Genomic DNA, 20,243 nt, shown 5'->3' with positions numbered 1-20,243 from the left:
TCCCTTGGGGCATCTGAAAAAAAAGCACTGACTGTCTTTCTAGTCCCTGCTTGCTTCATCACTCCCTAACCTTTTCCTTTCAAACAAAAATCCTAGAGGACTTTGGTCAGTTAAATGCTATGTATGAGTACAGCCACAAGCTTGAAATGTTTGTTGTTACTATTTTTTAAGCTGGATGCTGGGAACTGCATACATTATGTTTTAATGATCCCAACAAGCTGCCTTTGTTCCCCACACACGGCTGCTGAGGAGAATCTGCTCCAAGCTCTCACGGGGTTTCTGTAGTTTGCTGCAAAGACACTGGATGCCTGGCCTGACCCCGTCCCTGCGGCTCCCTCATCAGGCCTGCTGCTCTGCACTGGCCTGAGCTCACCTGCTCTACAGGCTGTTTAGCAAAATGCTTGCTGGCAAGGGTTCTGGAGTCTTGAGTAGAGCGGGGCTGGAAGGGCCCTTTCCCTCGGTATCTTCATCGCACAGTTGGGTTAACAGGAATGTCCTCCTCATAGTGTCACTGTGAGAACTTGTTAATGTGCTGAAGATCTTCCACTTGCTCCTCTAGAGCTTTCTCCACTCCACTCGGGGCCCTGGGAGGCTCCTTTGTCCCCTGCCTTCCAGTCCTATTCAGCCCAAGTGGGAGTCCAACAAGAAGGCAGGAGAGGGAGTGGAGGTATTGATCCTGCCAATGCCCTCCTGACAAGTGCAGTGCAGGGGTGGGAGGTGGGGAGAACACTAGCAGGTCTTTTAACAGAGGCCACAGTTCTGTCCTGGCCTGTGGCTATAGCTGCTCTGGTTCTAGTAACACTGGCCCCCAGCCCCTTCAGACTTCCCTACACAGCCACACCCGGGATATTCCACCCCTTTTTCTGTTCCCTCCAACTCTGTCCATGCCTCCTCAAATAGACCCTTTATCAAACTGTTCTCTCTGAGTGTGCTCTCTGTTTCCTCCTGGAACTCTAACTGATACAGATAAGAAAGAGTAGAAGCTCTCGAATATTGAGCACTCAGCCATGTGACTCAGCACTTCTTTTACGTTATTCTTACCACAATCCTGTGGGGCCAGTATTCTCGTCTTCCTTTTACATTGAACTCAGGGAGGTGAAGAGACACCCAGCATCAAACGGCCGTGAGCAACAGAATTGGATGAAACAGAGGTCTGACTCATGACCTGTGCTCATAACCACTGCGTCACATGGTCCCCACTTTTTAGGTGGCGCCTGTTGAGTGCTCTGCACAGGAGGGCCAGCTGACTCAATAAGGTTCCATAAATGGTGGGTTAAAATAACAACGATACCACCCACAAAAAAACCTCAGTCCTAAATTCTACTCTAGCATAACCCTAGCCCAACCCTAGCCACAACCCTAAGGTTAAAGTCGCATCATAATACCACACTAAAGTTATCCTCTCATCTTTCCCTCACCACCACCCTCTTGTGAAATAGTGTTACCCCAACCACAACCTCAGTCCCACCCAATCCTAACCCGACATTCACCACTGTGACCACAATTCTAGACACCCCATTAGGGTCAGACTAGGGTTAGGGCAGTGGTGAGCCCTGGGAGGTCTCCCATACCCCTCTGCTCCTGGGTGCTTGTTCTCATCCCATTGGCAGGTGTAGCCCTGCCACCTCTCTCCATTTAGACTCCAGGTGATGGGCCAGAAGACATTTGTGTAACATCTACTTCCTGCATGTCACTGAGCTGCTGACTTTGGGGTGAGGAATGCAAGGGGAGGAAAGACGAGGGTAGGGAATCTAGTACAGTGCCTGAATCATGGCAGGGTGCAATCGACGCTATTGATGGTGGTGATGAAGAGGGAGGATTGGAAGAGGGAGAAGTTCTGTAGCTTTCTCTATCATTTTGCTGCAGGCTGTTGGCAGACAGGAGGGAAACAGCTCCTGTCTCAGAGATGCGTGAGGGCCAGGGCTGGGCTGGGAGGGGTTTCCCCTCTGCAATATCACTCAAGGAGGTTCTGAAAATCCTCAGCTCTGGGAGAATCCTGGCAAAGGGAGTCATGTAGTCTTCATCAGAGATTTTGCGGCTGCCTCAGGCCAGATGCTCACCTTCAGCTTAATTAGGAGAGAAAGGAAGGCAAAAGGAAGCGTGCAGGAAGTGGACACCATTTCCCTGGAACCCGCCTACTTGTCCTATGCGGAGAGCAGGAGACGTGTTAGAAGGTGCTGGGCTCCCTTTATCCCTGAGGACTCAGAAGCCTGAACTTGGCACTTCCACCAACCTGGTGGTATCTACACTGGGCTGAGTGCTCCTTCTTCATGATCTCTGTCAGGACCACTAGGCCTAGAAGCAAAGCATAGCCAGGACGCATGCCTCAGGCCACATCTGCCCAGAGCCTGTGTTTTTCTGTTATTCATACATGGCTAGCCAAGACCTTGCTCAGGCCCTGAGCTCTGTGGATTCCAGGTACATGTGCAGGTTGAGGAGGTGCATATTAACACTCTACAAAGCCCCAGAGGTCCACTCAAGCCTCCCCCACCCCATCATTTCAGAGAAATCTAGAAGGGACCTCAGCAGCCATATGCAGCTACAGAGGACTGCTTTGAAGCAATATGCTTTGTGGAGGAGACAGGAAACTTCTTCCTGAGAAGAAGCCAGGTCCAGGGTCATGACATACAGCTGCACAAGCTATACACTGCACAATTCTTGGAGTACATGACATAGAGACTGTGATGTGATGGGTATCTCCTGTTGGATCCAATGACTGAGAAGTCCAGCATAGAATAACCTGTCTCCTTCCTCTCCCTGGTGGGAATGGAATGCTTCAGACCTAGCCACTTCCTCCAAGCAGTCCTCTGGGCTGTGCCAAGGGACCCTCCACAAACCTTAACGTGGCCCATCTACACTTGCAGAACCCCACTGTGAGCAGCAGGGAGATGGGTGTGGGCAGTAAAGGAAGTACTTGGCTGAGACGCAGATTTTTTTCTACTCTCCTCAAAAAGTGGCAGCAGAGCTTCTGGGACTTCAGACTTGGGAAAATAAAACCCTCTCCATTTGTTCTGGCTGGAGGCCCGCAAGTGAGCATCTCCCTCTAACTACTCCCCTTCTGAGCCCTCCCTCTTCCAAACCCACAAGTCCAGGGAGGGGCATTCATGGGGCTCCTTTAAGGCCCAAGAGACAGAAGAAATTGGAAGGGGACTCCTTCACAGCTGCCACAGTCCTGTACCAGACTCCTGGCACTCCTCGGGGTCTGCTAAGTCTGGCTCTGCCCCATTCTACTCACTGCTAGGGGAGCTCCAAAGCACCCAGGCCAAGGGGTAGATACCTACCTGCTGGGAGGATCGCAAGATGCCCTTCCTGATCCATGTCATGCTAGGGGATGGGCTGAATGTCAGTGCAGAAGGGAATGGACCCAAGACCAACTTTCTTTGCTCCAAGCAGCAATAGGGGATGCACTACGATAGGGATGTCCATTCGGTAGATATTTATTTATTGAGCGCTTACTATGTACCGGGCGCTGTTCTAGGAGATAGGGCCAGGTCAGTGAATAAAGCAAGATCCCTGCCCTCAAGAAGCTCACGTTGTAGCGGGGGGAAAACAGATGATAAACACTAAATGTAACAAATAACTCAATCATATGCCATGTTAGAAAACAGAAAGTAAAAAGCACTGTTAGAAAAAAAAGTGAACAAGATGAGGGGTCTCTCAAGTTGGAGTGGGTTATGTATTAAATAATAGGGAAATAGGAGACATCTCCCTCCTGGAAAGGAACTGAGTCCAGGATCACCACATACAGCCACACAGGCTGTGCACCACACAACTGTCAGGATACCCACTGTAGACACTGTGATCTGTGCTGTGAGGTACATCCTCTGGTTTGTGTCCAGTGGCTGAGGATAACCCTAATGCTAAAATCTTTAAAAGGTGGTCAGAGAGGGCTTCAATGAGGACCTTCTTCTGAAAGTAATCCATGCCCCAATAGGACACATAAACAAACACCCCAGCCCACTGTCAAGGCTGCTAAAGAACAACATTAGCCAGTACTTGCGATAAACATTACGGTTCACAAAGCAATCTTTTGCCCACAATGTTTTTGTTATCCTCACAACATCCCAGGGCGGAAAGAATTCTCTTTCTCATTTTATAGATAGAGACATGAAGTCTTAGAGAAGCGAACTGGCTAACCCAAAGCCACAAAACTACTTAGTGTCCCAGCTTGGAAACAAAATTGGGTCACTTGACTCCAAGTCCTTTCAAAATAGTATATTTAAGGTCCTAAGGGTTGGGGAACTCCAGAAAAACCCCAGGGAGGCAAGCTGGGAGCTCAGAGTTACAAAAACAAATCAGAAAAAAATAAGACCAAAAAAAAAAAAAAAAAAAAAGGAAAGGAAAGAAGGCACTCCATCCCCAGACATCTCTAACCGTTTGACTCAGTCTGGATTTAGGGTAGGGTTGACCTAGCAGGGAGGAGCCAGGGCACAGCCACGAGGAAGGGGTGACACAGTGTGAAAGAAGCAGGCGGCTAACCCCACCACGACCTTGCCAAGGAGGACTTGAGGCCCAATCGCCAGGGATGGCTAAGATCTGCCAGTTGTGTTCAGGTGTTGGAGATGTAGCAGCAAGAAAGCAAACAAAAAAAAAAAAAACAAAAACAAAAACAAAAAAAACCCCTGTCCTCCTGGATCTGACCTTTTCCTGGGGTAAGAAAAACAATAAATCAAGTAAGTAAAACACAGAAGACACTAGTGCAATGGAGAAAAATTGCCAGGGCTGGAGTAAGGCATGTTAGGGAGTGTGCAGTTTTAAATCAGGTGAATAGAGGGCCCCTTCCCCCTCCTGCTGAGGAGAAAAGACTTGAAGGGGGAGGAAGAGAGCCATCTGAGTATACAGAAAAAGTGTTTGTGGGGTGCCTGGGTGGCACAGTGGTTGAGCGTCTGCCTTCAGCTCAGGTTCTGGGATCAAGCCCCACACTGGGCTCCCTGTGGGGAGCCTGCTTCTCCCTCTGCTTATGTCTCTGCCTCTCTCTGTCTCTCATGAATAAATAAATAAAATTTAAAACAATACAGTGTTTGATGTGGGTTGTATTGTGTTTCCTCCAAAAATGTGAAGTCCTAACCCTCGACCTGTAATTCGTGGCCTTATTTGGATATAGGGTCTGTGCGGGATGTAATCAGTTAGGTTTAGATGAGATTATCCTGGATTAGGGTGGACCCTAAATCCACACACACAGAGCAGGCCATGTGACAATGGAGGCAGAGATCAGTGTGATGCAGCTACAAGCCCAAGGATGTCAAGGATGGATAAGAGCCATCAGACGCTAGGAGGGAGGCATGAAATAGATTCTCTCACAGAAGGAACAACCCAATCGACACCTTAATTTTGGACTTCTGCCATCCTGAACTGTGAGAGAATAAACTTCTGTTGTTTTAAGACACTTAGTCTGTGGTAATTTGTTATGGCCACCCTAGGAAATACTAACACGGTATTCCAAGGAGGGGGAAAAGCAAGTACAAAGGCCCTGAAGTAGAAGCATCTCTGCCACATTTGAGGAAAAACCAGTTGGCCAGTGTAGCAGAAACAGAATGAATGGGGAGAACGAATGATGAAAGCCAATATCAGAGATGTCAGAAAGGTTTTGGGGGCCAGATCATGGAGGGCCGCCGTGTGGCAAGCCCCTGACAAGGGAGCTGTTACACTTCAGATGGGGGCGAAGTTCTAACTGGAATGGGCTACAGTGGGTGGATTTGGTTGGTCCCTATGACCTTTGTCCCCTGCTGTTACATCATTGAATATGTTACATTAAACGGCAAAAGGAATGACGCTCATAGGACACTGTATGTTAACTACACTGGAATTACAAAAATAAATGGCAAAGGGCAATTAAGGAAGCAGGTGTAATAAAGGTTGCTAATCAGCTGACAAAAGAGGGAGCGTGCCCTGATTTGATTACCCAGATGGGCCCAGCGTCATCACACAGGCCCTTGAAAGTGGAAGCAGAGGCTGAAGAGTCACTGAGAGATTCAGCCGAAGAAGGAAGCAGAGGCGGAGATTCAAAACATGAAGAATTCACATGCCATTGCTGGCTTGAAAGGTAGGAAGGCGGCCACAAGCCAAAGAGTATAGGTGGCTTCTAGAGGCTAAGAACAGCCCTCAAGTGACAGATAGTAGGAAACAGAGACTCGGTCCTACAATAGCAAGGAACTGACTTCTGCCACCAACCTGAGCGAGCAAAAAACCCGATTCTTCCCTTAGACGCTCCAGGAACAGAGCCCCGTTGACACCTTGACTTTCACCTGCGGAGACCCGCCTCAGATGTTCCACCTATAGAGCTGTAGGATCACACACTTGCATTGTGTTAAGTGGCTCATTTGTGGCAATTTGTTATGGCAGTCACAGGAAATGAACATAGTGGATAAAGACATGGGGTGTGTGGAGAGGAGATCCAGGAGACAGAGAGACAGAGAGAGAGAGAGAGAGAGAGAGAGAGAGACCCCGGGTGGGTAGAAAGAAGGTGGACTCCCTAGCTGCCTTCTGGGGGAGCAGCCCACTGGGAGCCACCACCATAGGGCCCGCAGCTGCCCAGACATCTCCCCCTACCAATCCCACTTAGCCTATTGTTGCCCAGGTAGTGAGCAAGCCTGCTAAGAAGGTGCTCAGGGCCCAGCCTCTAGGTCTTCAGGTCAGGCTAAGGAGCAAACTCATGTGCCTCCTATTCTGAGAAATGTTGCAACCCTTCCCCTTGGCCCCCTGTCCCATAGAGCTGGTAGGAATGGTCCTGGTGAAACAAGTAAGCCAGCCAAACCCACTACTGGTCTACTGCGGGATCAGCTAGTCATGGCTCCCATGAGGCTTTTCTGGGCTCTGACAGCTCCCCACAGCAAGTCCATACATGTATGCAGGCACCCCAGGCTTTTTGTCTGCTCTTTGCCACCCAAGATCCCCTAGCAAGAAGAAGCAGCCTGCTGATGGCTAAGACATTGAGGACTAACTCCCATCAGACACTGTTCTAGGTGCTCTATTCACATGGTCTTGGTTCATCCTTTCTGCAATCCTATGGCGGGGGTGGGGCGGGCGGTGGGGGGATGGGGGGTGGCGGGGGACGATTGACTCCAAAAACTTGCCTAATGTCACACAGCTGGTGACTATTAAATCCAGAATTGGGCCCCCAGGAATATCTGAATCCAAAGCCCAGGCTGGACCCTCACTATTCAAGATGTGGTCCATGAACCAGCTGCATCAGTGCCACCTGAGAGATGCTCTCCCCAGCCCTGCAGAATCAGCAGCTGCATGTCAGCAAGTTCCGGGGTGATGCCCATGCTGATTGCAGTTTGAGAAGCACTGGTATAAGGCAGGTTTTCAGGGCTGGCCAGTCCCAGGTTGTTGTAACCACCCTGCCCTCAACCTCTTAAGGCTTGTCCCCGGATGCCTGGCTCTTGCTCCTCAGGTGGGGCAGATCCTCTGCCCAGCCTTGGGGAAGAAGCCTGGACCTGGGTCTCAGAGGGAGTCTCCAGGCCCCTGGAGCCAGCCCAGGCCACAGCTGGACAACATCAATCCTTGTCTGGCTTTCCTTAGGGCGTGCTGCTGCGGCTGCCTGAGACTCTCCTGGCCCCTCCCTCTCGACTTCCTTCTGGAACACAAGTCTCTTGGCCTCTGTCTAGTGCTTTCTTGAAGGGAGTCTTTGGTCATCACCAATCCTTGCAGTGTCTCCCCTCCTTAAGTATTTTGGGGGCCCCCCTCTGGCTTCTAGAATGCCCCCTGCTTCATGTCACTCCCTCTATCTAGACACCAAGGGCCTGTGTGAGTTGCCATCGGGAAAGAGGCCAACGGCTGTTTGGGGAACCTAGCCAAGCTCACAGGAAATGTCTGACACAACCAGGCAAGCGGGATTTGGCCTCTCAAAGCAAAACACAGCTGGGCCGACAGCGGGCCACTCGGACTTTCCCAGATTTCATGGCACTGAGGTCCCAGGGCAAAGACAGACGGGGTGGCTCGGAGGCGGCAGCACGTTCACAACATCACAGTAGCCCCTGGCCAGGGAGCCTGTGAAGCTGGAAGAGGATGTCTCTGCTGTGGGCCACTGACCTCACTGTGGGCCCTCACCCTCCACTGCCTCTTGCACACACAAATCCTTTGCCAGGGGATGGAAGACTCACAGCTCAAACAGCTCCACCTCCGTTCCTCTCGGCCTCCTCTCTCCCCAGCATCAGGCCTTGTCCATTCATTCATTTAGCTTTCATAAGCTGAGCACCTCATGAGCCAAGCACGGTGTTAGTTAGGTACCAAGGATGTCTTCACAAAAGAGCAGGACACAGTCCCTACTCTCCAGGATGAACAGACCACCCCAAGGCAGAATAGGATGTACTCCCCCAGGGAAGCACAGAGCGTCCCCTCTTCCTGTACTCAGGGCAACACAGGGGCTGGTGCTCTTGGCTCTGGGCACAGGGTGAGGGTTTGGTGGTGGGGGCCCCCTTTCTAAGGTAACCATTCAGTTTGGGCCCAGTGAAGCAAATGCTTATTAAGCCCCTTCTATAAGCTAAGACTGTGGGAGGAGCTCTGGGGAGATCCAAAGAGTGCAAGACAGTATCTCTGTCTGCCAGGGCCCAGGCCACACAGTCTGATTGCAGACACAGGGCACAGATCCACAGGGTATGCACTGCAGGGGGTCAGAGAGCTAGGTGGAAGTGACCAGGGGAGCTTTTTGGAGAAGGTGGTACTGGGCCTTAAAGAAGAAGAGGAATGGGCTGGGCTGGGAAGATGGGGCAGGGGATGTTAAACAGCTTTGACTCAAGGGTGTAAGGGACAGAATGACCTACCAAGCAACCATCCCCCATACTCACTTGTGTGCACACATGGGGGCTCCATGCATTCTAAAATGCATGAATCCTACAAGCCAAAGAGCGTTTGCAGAGGAATGTCAGGCTGGAAGCACTCTGCTCCCATCGTGCCCTGGCCTGACTCTGGAGCTGGTACCTCTGGTGTTCTTCCAGGGGCCTTCACATCAGGCCCAGCCACCTGGACCAACAGCTGGGACCAATCGTAACAAGGCTCAGACCCTGCCCACCTGCTCACAGCCAATCCCAGGCCATCCACCCTGCCCCCCGAGTTGTCTACCTAGCCTTGAGCTCTGCCCCTCTCTCTGCCTCAGCATTCCAAGGCCTTGGCCAAAGGGTTTGGTTCTTCTGGTTTTGATTTGGATCTCCCTAGACCTCAACCAGAGTTCATCCTTCTCCTCCTTGTGCTTCTGGCTACCCTTGCAAACAACCTGCTTCGGTGTTAGGTACTCTGGGACCCCACCTTCCTCAGACCCTGGTGGCCCCTTGCTTCAGAGTTGTGGGATAGTCTCAGGCTCCTTTCCCTTCTCTCCTTGAGCTTTCTGGCTGGGGTCCTGATCTTGAGGCCAGCCTCCTCTCCCTGGTTCTCCTGGCCTCCCAGAGGACAAATCCTTTTTCCCCTTAGTTCAGCAAGACAAGGTTGCAACATTTCAGAAAGAACATCTTAAGTAGGAAGCGAATGGAAAAACTAGCCTGAAAAACCAAAAGGAAAACACAGCCCCCTAGAAATGGACCAGTTTACAAAGTTCAGATTTCCTGTCCAGAGCTAGAAAAAGTCTAGCCAGGTTGGCTGGCAAGCAGGCCAGGGAATCCTGCCCATGCACATTCCCCTCGCCCGCACTTTATTCTACACCCTCCCCCAACATGCTTCTTCTACTCTCTTCAAGGAGAGACATTAACTGCTGGGCAGTGAGCGAACTGAAGGGATTCTTCGGACAGAGGGGTCCTTTCTGCATGGACCGCAGGCAGAGGTGGGGGAGGAAAACGTTTATAAAGAGCTTACTATGTGCCAGCCACTGTTCTAAGCACTTTCTTTCTATTAACTAACTTAACCCTACAATTCCAAGCTTGTGATTATCATCATTGTCCCCACCTCCCTGTGCGAAATCAGAGAGGTGAATAACTTGTCCGAGGCCACCCAGCCGAAAAGTGGCCTCGAAGGATTCAAAACTAGAGGGGCCAGGTTTATACCCTCCTCAGCTTTCTCCTAGGACCTGGAGGGTAGAGACTCCACTTCCCACCTTCCCTGGCTACCCCAGCCTGGCAAAGCCTGTGCTAACCCCAACACTCATTTCCTGCTCACTGCCCCTCTGTTCAGGGCAGAGAAAGGGGAGGAGAGCAGAGAGGAAGAAGGATAATTCTGATCTTCTCCACCATGGTCTTCACCAAATGGTCCTAAGGAAGAAGCCCCTATAGAGGCAGACTGTGCCCCTGAACCCAAGGTCCTATTAAGGAGGGGACTTACCTGACCAGTGGCAGCTGTGATGCCAGGGACCGTGTTCTGGGGGTCGTGGTGCTTTCTCTGGCTGCACTACTCCTTCGCAGGTTGGGTGATCCCTCAGCTGAGCGTCGGGGTGCTGGCCTTGAGTTCTGGGGGTCGAATTCCTCCTCAGGAATGACCTCCTCACAATGGGCTCCACGGAAGCCAGAGCGGCACACGCAGAGCTGGGGCCGGCTGCAGGATCCCCTGTTCTGGCAGGGTGGCTGGCACACAGCTGGAGAGACATGGAGAGGGATGAGAGGAGGGTGGGCAGGGGTGGGGGGTGGCCCTGACACCTTCCTGCCAGGAGGGCCACTGCTTTGTGCTGCTTGGACTCCCCCACTCAAGCAGGAAGCCTGACTCTGGCTTCAGAAAGCTCCCTGGGGGTGCCCCTGGGTGGCTCAGTGGTTGAGTGTCTGCCTTCAGCTCAGGTCGTTATCTTAGGGTCCTGGGATCAAGTTCCACATCAGGCTCACTGCAGGGAGCCTGCTTCTCCCTCTGCCTATGTCTCTGCCTCTCTCTGTGTGTCTCTCATGAATAAATAAAAATAAAAATCTTAAAAAAAAAAAAAAAGAAAGAAAGAAAGCTCCCTGGGCCCATGTGCTGCTTGTCCCCTCAACCCTCAGGTCCTCAGGTGAGGTTACCCTGTCATCTCCGAATAGCCAATCAGGGACTGAATGACCAAAGGTGTGCAGCACTCTCAGCAGGACACCTGACATTGTATTGCATGCCTGTGCTCACTTTTAGCTGTCTGCCTCTCCTCCGAGCCTGAAAGTCCCAGGGGGGGAGGCATTTTGTTTTCTTCTCTCCTGCCACCCTAGAACTTGGAATAGAGACTGTCACAGAGTAGATTCTCAGGAAGGAAGGAAGGAAGGAAGGAAGGAAGGAAGGAAGGAAGGAAGAAAGAAAGAAAGAAAGAAAGAAAGAAAGAAAGAAAGAAAGAAAGAAAGAGTTTCTTTCATGGGAGAAGTGCAAACCCAGCCTGAAAGTCAGGGGGTAGGGGCTGAGTTGTTGGGGTTTTTCTGTCTTCTGTGAGCTGCATGGTCTTGATCTCACTGAGCTCTGATTTCTTCATGAATCATTTGAGGGCAGGCTGAGGAGCTTGGGGACATTCTCGAGGTCTCTCAAAGTCATCTTCAGCCTTGACAGTCCCTCCTCTTCTTCCTCTTTGGAGAGCATCTGCTCTCAAGCTCCCACCTTCCTGAGTATGTGGTAGACTCTGGGATCAGCCTGGGGGCAAGATGCAGTTGGAACTGGGCACCTTCCTCCAAGCTGGTGCTATGCAGCAGCCACGGGCCACCAGAGCTGTGACTTTTCGCTGCCCTTCCTCACCCTGCAAAATCTGGAGCCTCCTCCAGTGATGAGCAGCCATGGGAGAGAGAGTCACATGCAGAGGCATACACTGGGTGCAGGTCCCTGGCCCCCCCAACCCAGGACCTCCTCTGGGGTATAAGGAGGAACCCAGGAAAGCATGGTCAGGGTCATCCTGGACCCTCTAAACCCAAAGTCCCCTCCAGCTGTCACTCATTTGTTTAACAAACATTTGCCGAGCCCCTACTGTGTACTAGGCACTGCGGATGATGTCTTTGCCCCACATGGAGCTTGCAGTCCAGTGGGGGAGACCAAAAGAAAATAAGAAATAGAATCAAGTTGCTTCCAGGCAGTATCTCAGGCTGTGAAGACAATTAAAGAAGGTGATGCAGTGGCTCACCCTTGACGTTAGATGGGGAGGACAGGCCTCTCTGAAAAGCAGGGTCCAACTGGTACAAAGGAGGAGGACAGGTGAAGGTCTGGGCAGAGCCTTCCAGGCAGAGGGATGGGCACGTGCAAATCTCTGGGGGCTGGAGGGAACATGGCATGTTCGAGGAGTTACCAGAGGCCCAGGGGGGCTGGGGTCTGATGACAGGGGGAAGCATGCAAGGCCAGGGAAACAGAGGCAGATCATCCAGACCCTCGTGGGCCTCAGTTATTCTAAGTGCATTTTTAAAATCCCAGGCACCGCTACACGGACCAGAGCCTGGGATTTCCTGAGCTGTACTTTCCCCTCTGAGAACAGGCCTGGAGTCCAAATCAGGGGCCAGTCTGAAGAAATCTCTCCAAAATTCCACTTGGTCTATGCCACCTCCTTCTTGGAGACACTCACTGGCTCCTGGGTGCCTCCAGGATTCAAGTGCATAGACTAGCACTGAACACCTCCCTTGTCTGATCTCCCTCTAACAATAAATCCCTCTAAGTCAACCTACTGCAGCCAGACTAGCCTGTGGGTGTGGCTCTCTTCTCTCTGCCTGTGTGCGCACTGTGTCCCCTCCCCGGCACTCTTTCTCATTCCTCTCCACTTACCTAAGTCGTCCTATCCCTTCAAGTCCTCCTGCCCATCCCTGATGACCTCCTCCAGCAGTGTGCCCTCCTCTGAGCAATGAGGACCTGCACTCACTGGGTAAGCCCCAAGTGCCGCAGTCAGTGATGGGTTTTCCACTATGTGGCTAATTCCCCAGTTACTATGATCAGCCCCTGCAACTGCCCCTTGCACCTCTTTGCATCCTTAGCTCCCGGTATATGCCTAACAATGACACCAGCACTGCTATTTATTTTTTTTATGGCAGCTACTCTCTATGGAGTGCTTATACTATGCAGGCACTGTACTTCGCGTTACTACCTCATTTAACCCTCATGACAATCCTCTGTAGCAAGTGTGGTTACGATTCTCATTTTACAAACAATGCCTCAAGCTCAGAGAGGTTAGAAACTTGCCTGAGGTCACCCAGCCAGTCAGTGGTGGATCTAGGATTCGAATCCAGGTCTGTTTGACTGCAAAGCCCAGGGTCTTTGCTCCCCGCTGCCTCCCAGCAGGGCTGGTATGGTCCTTCCTCCCTACCATTTCTGAACCTTGACTTGGAGCTGATGATGAAACAAAGGGATCTGTTGGCTTCAAGTCAGCCACCCAATGTACCTTTGCAGGTGGTAGAGACTGCAGGATCCCATCCCTCTCCAAAGCCCACACAGGAAATCTTAGATGATGATGGACCATGTTTACCAACTCATGCATTCATTCAGTGAGCATTCACAGAACATTCACTAGGTATGAGGCCTGTAGGAGAAGACCCCTCTTTTAAAAAGTATATTATCTCACAGGGAAGCCAGGACATAGGTCATGTGATAAGTGTCAGCCAGTGCCTCTAACCCAGGCTGAGGCAAGGAGAAAGGAAAGTCAGGGTAGGCTTCCTGAAGGAGGTGATGCTGATCAAAGACACCAAGGATGAGTTGATTGGGCATCATGTCGATCATGTGCCATCTGACTCTTCAGAGGAGAGTAGGGGAAATAACAGGTCTCACTTCAGGATTCTAAACATGATCTGGATCCTGATGCCAGAGCATTTTCCTCAGTGCCTTGGCATCACTTCCTGGCAGGGCCCAGTTCTCCAGATAAACAGACCATGTCAGAGAATTGTCCCCTTGAGCGCTTCCCCAAACACAAAGTGCCACAATGGCAGGATTTGAGCCTTCTGCCTGGCTGCCACTCCATATGCCCAAGCCAACTTGGCCCTCACCTGACCATCCACCGGGCCCCATCACCACCACCAGAGACTAGCCTGGTAGGCAAACCATTGGCCAATGAACACTGGGAAAGCAGGTTAGCCCAGGGCAGGTCTTGGCCCTGCTTTAGTCTTGGGAGGAAGTAAAGAGGGAAGGCCTGAATGGTTTCCCATGAACACTGCATGACTCCTAGTCTCTCAGACCAGGGTTGGCAAACTTTGGTTGGTACAATGAACAGCTGATGGAAAATGGGTATTTGGGGGAAATCATAAAAATAGTATTTACATATGTATGTAATACCATGGTAAATGAAAGTTCTAAAAGGCTTCTAAACCAGCCAGATCTGCTGATGGAAAAAATCTGCTTGGGAAGATAACCTTTCTGGATCAACCATTTATGAAATTGCGCAGAGGCCAGATGTGCCAAGGAAGATCCTCCAACAAGCGTCAGGTTTTCAGAGGTTTTGAGCCAGCTCTCATTGACTCCATCTGCATCCTATCTTGAGCTGTTGTACAGGGAACCACTTGACATCCTCACTAAAGCGGTCATGCTTTTGTCCTGAGCCAAGTGTTTGCATTGTGGGATTGGAGCATAAACTCCTCTCTTCAGTCTGCGCTACCCCAAAAAGTCATCCCCAAATGGCTCAAAGTGGTGGTTCCTACTGTCTATCTGTCAAAGGGTACATTCTTATGACGGTTTTTACTGGTCTGCCATAAAATAAAGAAAATAGTTTCCTGTTTTTTTTGTAATGCTATATTTCCCATTTAAAAAGTGTCTTTTCTACCTTTTTTTTTTGATGTTTTTAAATTAGAAGTGCTGGAAAATGGTAGTTTGTATTTCTAAACATCCTCACTTGGCAAAATGAAAAGCTGCCTACTGTACTTTGCCTACTGTACTGTGGTGTTTGGGGATATTTTACTGGTACATGAAATCCAAAAGTTTGGGACCCTTTGACCATAGTGGTAGTGGTCATGTGTCCTCTGGTTGAAAGGAGACTGAAGCAAGATATTCCTGTCAAACGGGCCCAGATTTCAGAATTGAAGTTTCAGAGAGGAAACCATCTGAATCAAAATGGCCAATGGCAGGGGCTGTTGCATAAAGCAAAAGAGGAAATGCTGGGGGTCCCTGGGAGAGGCAGTTCCTTGCAGCACTGTGAGAATTTTAAGAGAGAAAACTCTCAGCCCTGGTCGGCTGGGAAGTCTCCATGTTTTGTTCTTAGAGCCCCATCTCTCCCATTTTCTCTCGAGAACAGAGATCATGCCCTATACTTGAGAAATCAGCCCAGAATGGGGTATTATATGGCTTTATGAGGATTCATTGATTGATGATGGGTAAAGGGTTGTTGAGCAGGATGCCCCATGTCCATGCTGAGCCATGGAGGGCACACCTGCACACACCCCTCCCCCGGCCAGGGGCCATATCCTCAGACAACAGCAAGCGAGGCCGTGTCAGCCTTCCTGTGCTCCCTCGCCAATGCCAGTCCTTAGCCATTCATAATTTAGGCTTCTCCTGAACCCTTGCTTTTCCACACTCTTCTGGCACTCTCTTCCTCACTGAGGATTGGACATGTGGAAAGTTTCAGCCTTGGGAGTTCAGCTCTGTGCAGTTAGCAGGATGCCAAAAGAGAGGGGAATAAAAAGAAAATTTTCTAAATTGCTTTGAAAGTAAGCAATAGAAGGCATCATTCCCTCCAACCCCCTACCTTCTGGCTATGCCCCTTCTACCTTCCCTCAGCTCCAAACGGCCAAGCAGAGATTTGCTCAGATTTTCCACACAAACCCCTGCCTCTGGGAGGAGACCAAACTCAGAACGGGCAGGCCCAGAGGGATTCTGGAAATAGCTCTCACCGTGTGGCCTGCTCCTACCACCCGCTCAGAGCCTCTGTGATCAGCTACTTGGTAGCAGAAAGAACATGAGGCTGGTTTGACCCGAGCTCAGGCACATCCCTGCCGTGTGACATTGGGCTGGTGCCTCAGTTATCTCATTGCACTCTCTAAGGCTGTGCTGTGCACAATAGTCTGATGCTGCAGCCACAAGCTATAGGCAGCTATTTAAAATGAAATTGAGGGGTGCCTGGTGGCTCAGCGGTTGAGCGTTTGCCTTTGGCTCAGGTTGTGACCCCGGGGTCCTGGGATTGAGTCCTGCATCGGGATTCCTCTGCTTATGTCTCTGCCTCTCTCTGTGTGTCTCCCATGAATAAATACATAAAATCTTTAAAAAAATAAATAAATGAAATTAAATCAAACAAAATGTGAAATTCAGTTTCTCACAGTCGGCACATTTCCAGTGCTTGTAGCCACATGTGGCTCATGGCTACCATGTTGAACAACAAGATACAGAACATTTCCAACATCACAGAAAATTCTATTGGATTGCACCACAAAGCTTAAAGAAAAACCGCCATATATCGCCTAGTGGCAGAGGCAAGATGGCTTCTGGACTTCTCTTCCACAACTCTTCTCCCAGGGAAAGGCAACAGTCAGTACAGGCCCTGGTTAAAGGGATGGACCAAGCCCTGCAGTGCAGAGGCAGGCCTCCTTTTCAGGTGTCACCGGCTCTTTCTCCAGGGGGGCGCCCCGAGACACCTTCCCCCTCCATCTATGACCTATGAGATGAGCACTGACTTCATGATGGGTCCTGTAACCTTGTGCCTTGCTCTAAGGCCTCTAGTACCATCCCCTCTTGCCTGGAAGATGAACTTTAGCTCCAGATCAGACTCTCTGACCATCCCCACACCTGAAACTCAGCTCTTACCTAGATTAAATCTCCATCTTTCCTAAAATCTATGTCAGTGGGACACCAAGAATCTACCCACTGAGTTACCAATCCCTCCCTGGGGACGGGGCCCTATGCCTTTCCACACCCAGAGGCCTTGGTAGACAGGACAGTCTCCTACCCATCCTCAGTATTTACCTCAGCCTTTGCCTTGTGCACCCTACCTTAGGCCTCTACCCAGCGGTTTTGGTTTGCCCTGAAATTCTTGTACAGGGGGCGAGGTGTCTACTTATGCCTTGAGCAGTTTCTCTAAGCCTTGACCTTTGGTTTCCACAGAAAGGAACCCCGATGTCAGAGATCCCTGAGGCCAAGGAAATCCCTGTCTGGTCTCCACACACGTGTCTTCAGAATCCACCCGGGGACCCGTCCCCTCCAGATGCGGGCTCTGCCCAGGGTCTGTGTCTCCGGGCCCCAACCTCCCAACCTCGTCTCTGAGCCCCCCGCTGGCTGTGGGAAAAGTCAGGTCCTCAAGGACTTGCCCTGCTCCTGCCACAGCTGTGCTGGGCCTGCAGCTCAGGACGGCTGGAAACGGCACCGGGGCTCAGGGGCCAGCCAAGCACCCAGCTCCAAAATAGCAGTTGTGTTCACATAAAAGCCTCTAATGAGAGAAAGATGCCGTTTCTTGGCCCCTCGTGCACTCTCTGCAGACGCCGTCTGGCAGGCCAAGTGGGCCTCTACCGTTTGGCGGCCAGAGGGGAGGAAGGGGGTGTGAGTCAGACCTTGGCCCCCAGCCCCTGAGCATGGACCGCCCTGCTAATTGCATTAACAAATGCCACAACACTGGGCCAGTCAGGGGGCCAGAGAGGCCGGAGGCCAAGGGCACAGAGCAGTCCCAATTCCCACCGGCTCCAGCAGGCATGAGGAGGGAGACCATGGGGCAGGGCTTATGGCCCACGGCTGAGGCCTGGGTGTGTCTCCAACTCCTGCCCGAAAGCAGAAGAGTTCTCCGGCTATCCCCACAGCCCGGGGGGCCTTGTCTGGGAAGAGGCAGGGCTTTGGAGGCCTCGGTGCCAGAGGGGCCTCTAGAGATGAGAGAAGGATGGGATGGGGTCCCGGGACAGCCTCCATCAGGGATGAGCCCAGGCACTAGCCTTTTCTAGGGGAGCAGCTCTAGGGCATGGAAGACAGTTCTGTGGCAGACACAAAGCCACCAAGCCCCTTCTGCGGCAACCCCAGGTCCCTGCGCAGGCCCTGGGAAGGTCAGGAGAGGGGGAATACACCACTCCCACTTCACAACTCAACCGAGGCCAGGACAGAGCATGGGAAGAGAAAACAACCTTGCAGCCAGAGAGTCCTGTGTTTAAATTCTTTGTGATTTTGGGCAAGTCTCTTTACCTCTGTGAGCCTCAGTGTCATCTAGAAAACCATCATGCGTCCACCATTTACTCTTTACCTAGGATAATAAGCAAGACAGACACTGTCCTTTTCTTCATGGAGCTTCCAACTTAGAAAGATGGTCACAGAGCAAGCAAACAAATAAGTAGAAGCACCGAAATTGAGATATGAGTTGTGGAGGAAGAAAAATCAAGGGGCTAGAATCCAGAATAACAAGGCTGGTGTGGGGAAGCCCTGAAGGAGTGGCTGAGGGTGCTCCTCTGAGGGGGGAGCTTGAAACAGAGATGGGAAAGATGACAAAGAGCCGGCCGCATAAAGAGAGGAGGGAAAGCAAACAGAGTAGCTTGTGCCAGAGCCTGGAGGCAGCGTATTCCAGAACCCCAGGCTGGATTGGGTGGGTAAGGGGGATCTGGGAGATGAGGCTGGGTGGGCAGGAGAGAGCAGAGATATGTTATGATATGATGTATGGAGAAAGAACCCGAGAGTGGGGAGAGCAGGCAGCGGGCTATAGCTATCACCCAGGAGCTCATACTGGAGCCTTGGACTAGAGAGGCAGCCGGAGAAGCAGGGAGCAGACTCCTAGGAGATTTAGGAAGGTGAAACAAAGAGGAAGATCCCGGTGAGGAAGGTGTCCCGGATGGCCCCCAGATGTCTGACTCGAGCATTCAGGTAGATGGGGATGCCTTTTTTTTTTTAAGATTTTATTTATTTATTCATGGAAGACACACACACACACACACACACACACACACAGAGAGAGAGAGAGAGAGAGAGAGAGAGAGAGAGAGAGAGAAAGAGGCAGAGACACAGGCAGAAGAAGCAGGCTCCATGCAGGGAGCACAATGTGGGACTTGATCCCAGGTCTCCAGGATCACACCCTGGGCTGAAGGCAGCGCTAAACCACTGAGCCACCCGGGCTGCCCAGGGATGCCTTTTAATAGGGTGGGTAACACCTGGGCAGGCGAGCTGGCATAGAGGGAGGGAAACTTTAGACAAGTTTTGGGTGGGGATGTCTGGGGAACATCAAGAGCAGACATTGAGTAGGAATCAGGATGAAGGAGTCTGGAGGTCAGAGGAGAAGTCTGGCTGAAGATATATATTAATCTGGGTGTTGTTAGCCCAGAGACAATGCTTCTATCCATGGAAATACTTTAGATCATTCCAGGTGTGGCATGGCAAGAAAGAAGAGGACCCAGGACTCAGTCCTGGGAAACCTATGTTTAGTCATTGGGTAGAGGACCATCAGCAGCTAGGGACACAGCAGGGGGCGGGCGCACAGTAGAGAATCACACCATGACCACTCACCAAGGATGAGGGGGGTGGGGGCTGACATGTTTAGTGTGGTCCCTGGCACAGAGTGTGGCTGTTATTAATATTGTTGTGTGTTAATTGACAGTTAACAGTGCCTACGAATGCTCAGTGATAGGGGACAACTAATGCTTGACTTGGCTCCCACTGTCCCCCTCTTTGTGTGGGAGATTTGGAAGATCTGCAGAAAGGCTTGGGGGAAGCCCAACATTAAGATGTTGGGTAGAAGAGGAGATGCCAGCCAAGGAGGTGAGGAGGGGATGGAGGAAGGAAATTGTTAGGCCACCCATGTGATCCTGCACCTACTCAGCCCTTCACCAAACCTGTGTTAAGTAGGCACTCTCCTGGTATCAACAGGACACAGCACCTGGCTTCAGGATCCCCTGGGTAAGAACATCTCCTAAATACTTATTTGAATAAAGAGCCTTGGGGACATAGCCTGTTCACCAGGAGAATCTCAGGTACCCATACATGGTGGGGAGAGAGATGACGGTCTCTTACTAGGACTGTACCCTTCATGTTAGTTGGGTCTCCACTGAGGTCATGTGATTATTCTCCTTAACTACCTCTCACCTTGCTCTTCTCCACTCCCTGCCAACTACTCATAAGATGAGTCTCATAAGACTCTCATAAGATGGTTCTTCCATGGACAAGCCACACAGAGCCTCCAGACCCTGGCTCCTGGCAGTTCCTAACCAGTCAGTGAAAATCCCACCCCTGCCGTGATACTTCTCTCTAACATTTGCTCAGCATTTACCATTATGAGTCCCTGGGCTAACTTCTTTACATGTAATCATTTCTCTTTATTCCTATAACCACAAGGGGTGCTATTCTTATCTCCATTTGGCATATGGAGAAACTGAGGCTAAGAGCAGTTGAGCAGCTTGCCTGAGATCACCATGCTACTAAGTGATGGAGGAAGGGTTTGAACCCAAGGAGTCTGGCTCCAGATTGGGGCTCTTACCCACCTGGCCATAGTTTTGCCCTGTGGGATGAAGTCATTACAGAGATGGGATGAGTAAGGCCAC

The 20,243-nt window shown here is 51.0% G+C and overlaps 1 protein-coding gene across 1 annotated transcript in view; it reads right to left on the bottom strand.

Annotated features, from left to right (window-relative positions):
• LTBP2 (latent transforming growth factor beta binding protein 2) overlaps nucleotides 1-20,243 on the bottom strand; it is a 100,163-nt gene that overhangs the window by 66,802 nt on the left and 13,118 nt on the right. Inside the window, exon 3 of the mRNA XM_055304567.1 lies at nucleotides 10,249-10,498. Within this exon, the coding sequence (XP_055160542.1) occupies nucleotides 10,249-10,498 (250 nt within the window). The remainder of the gene's footprint in view (nucleotides 1-10,248; nucleotides 10,499-20,243) is intronic.

Source organism: Nyctereutes procyonoides, unplaced genomic scaffold (assembly GCF_905146905.1).
Source record: "Nyctereutes procyonoides isolate TBG_1078 unplaced genomic scaffold, NYPRO_anot_genome, whole genome shotgun sequence".
Lineage (NCBI taxonomy): Eukaryota > Metazoa > Chordata > Mammalia > Carnivora > Canidae > Nyctereutes > Nyctereutes procyonoides.
The sequence above is the reverse complement of the archived record's forward strand: the minus strand, read 5'-3'. Positions and strand labels throughout refer to the sequence as shown.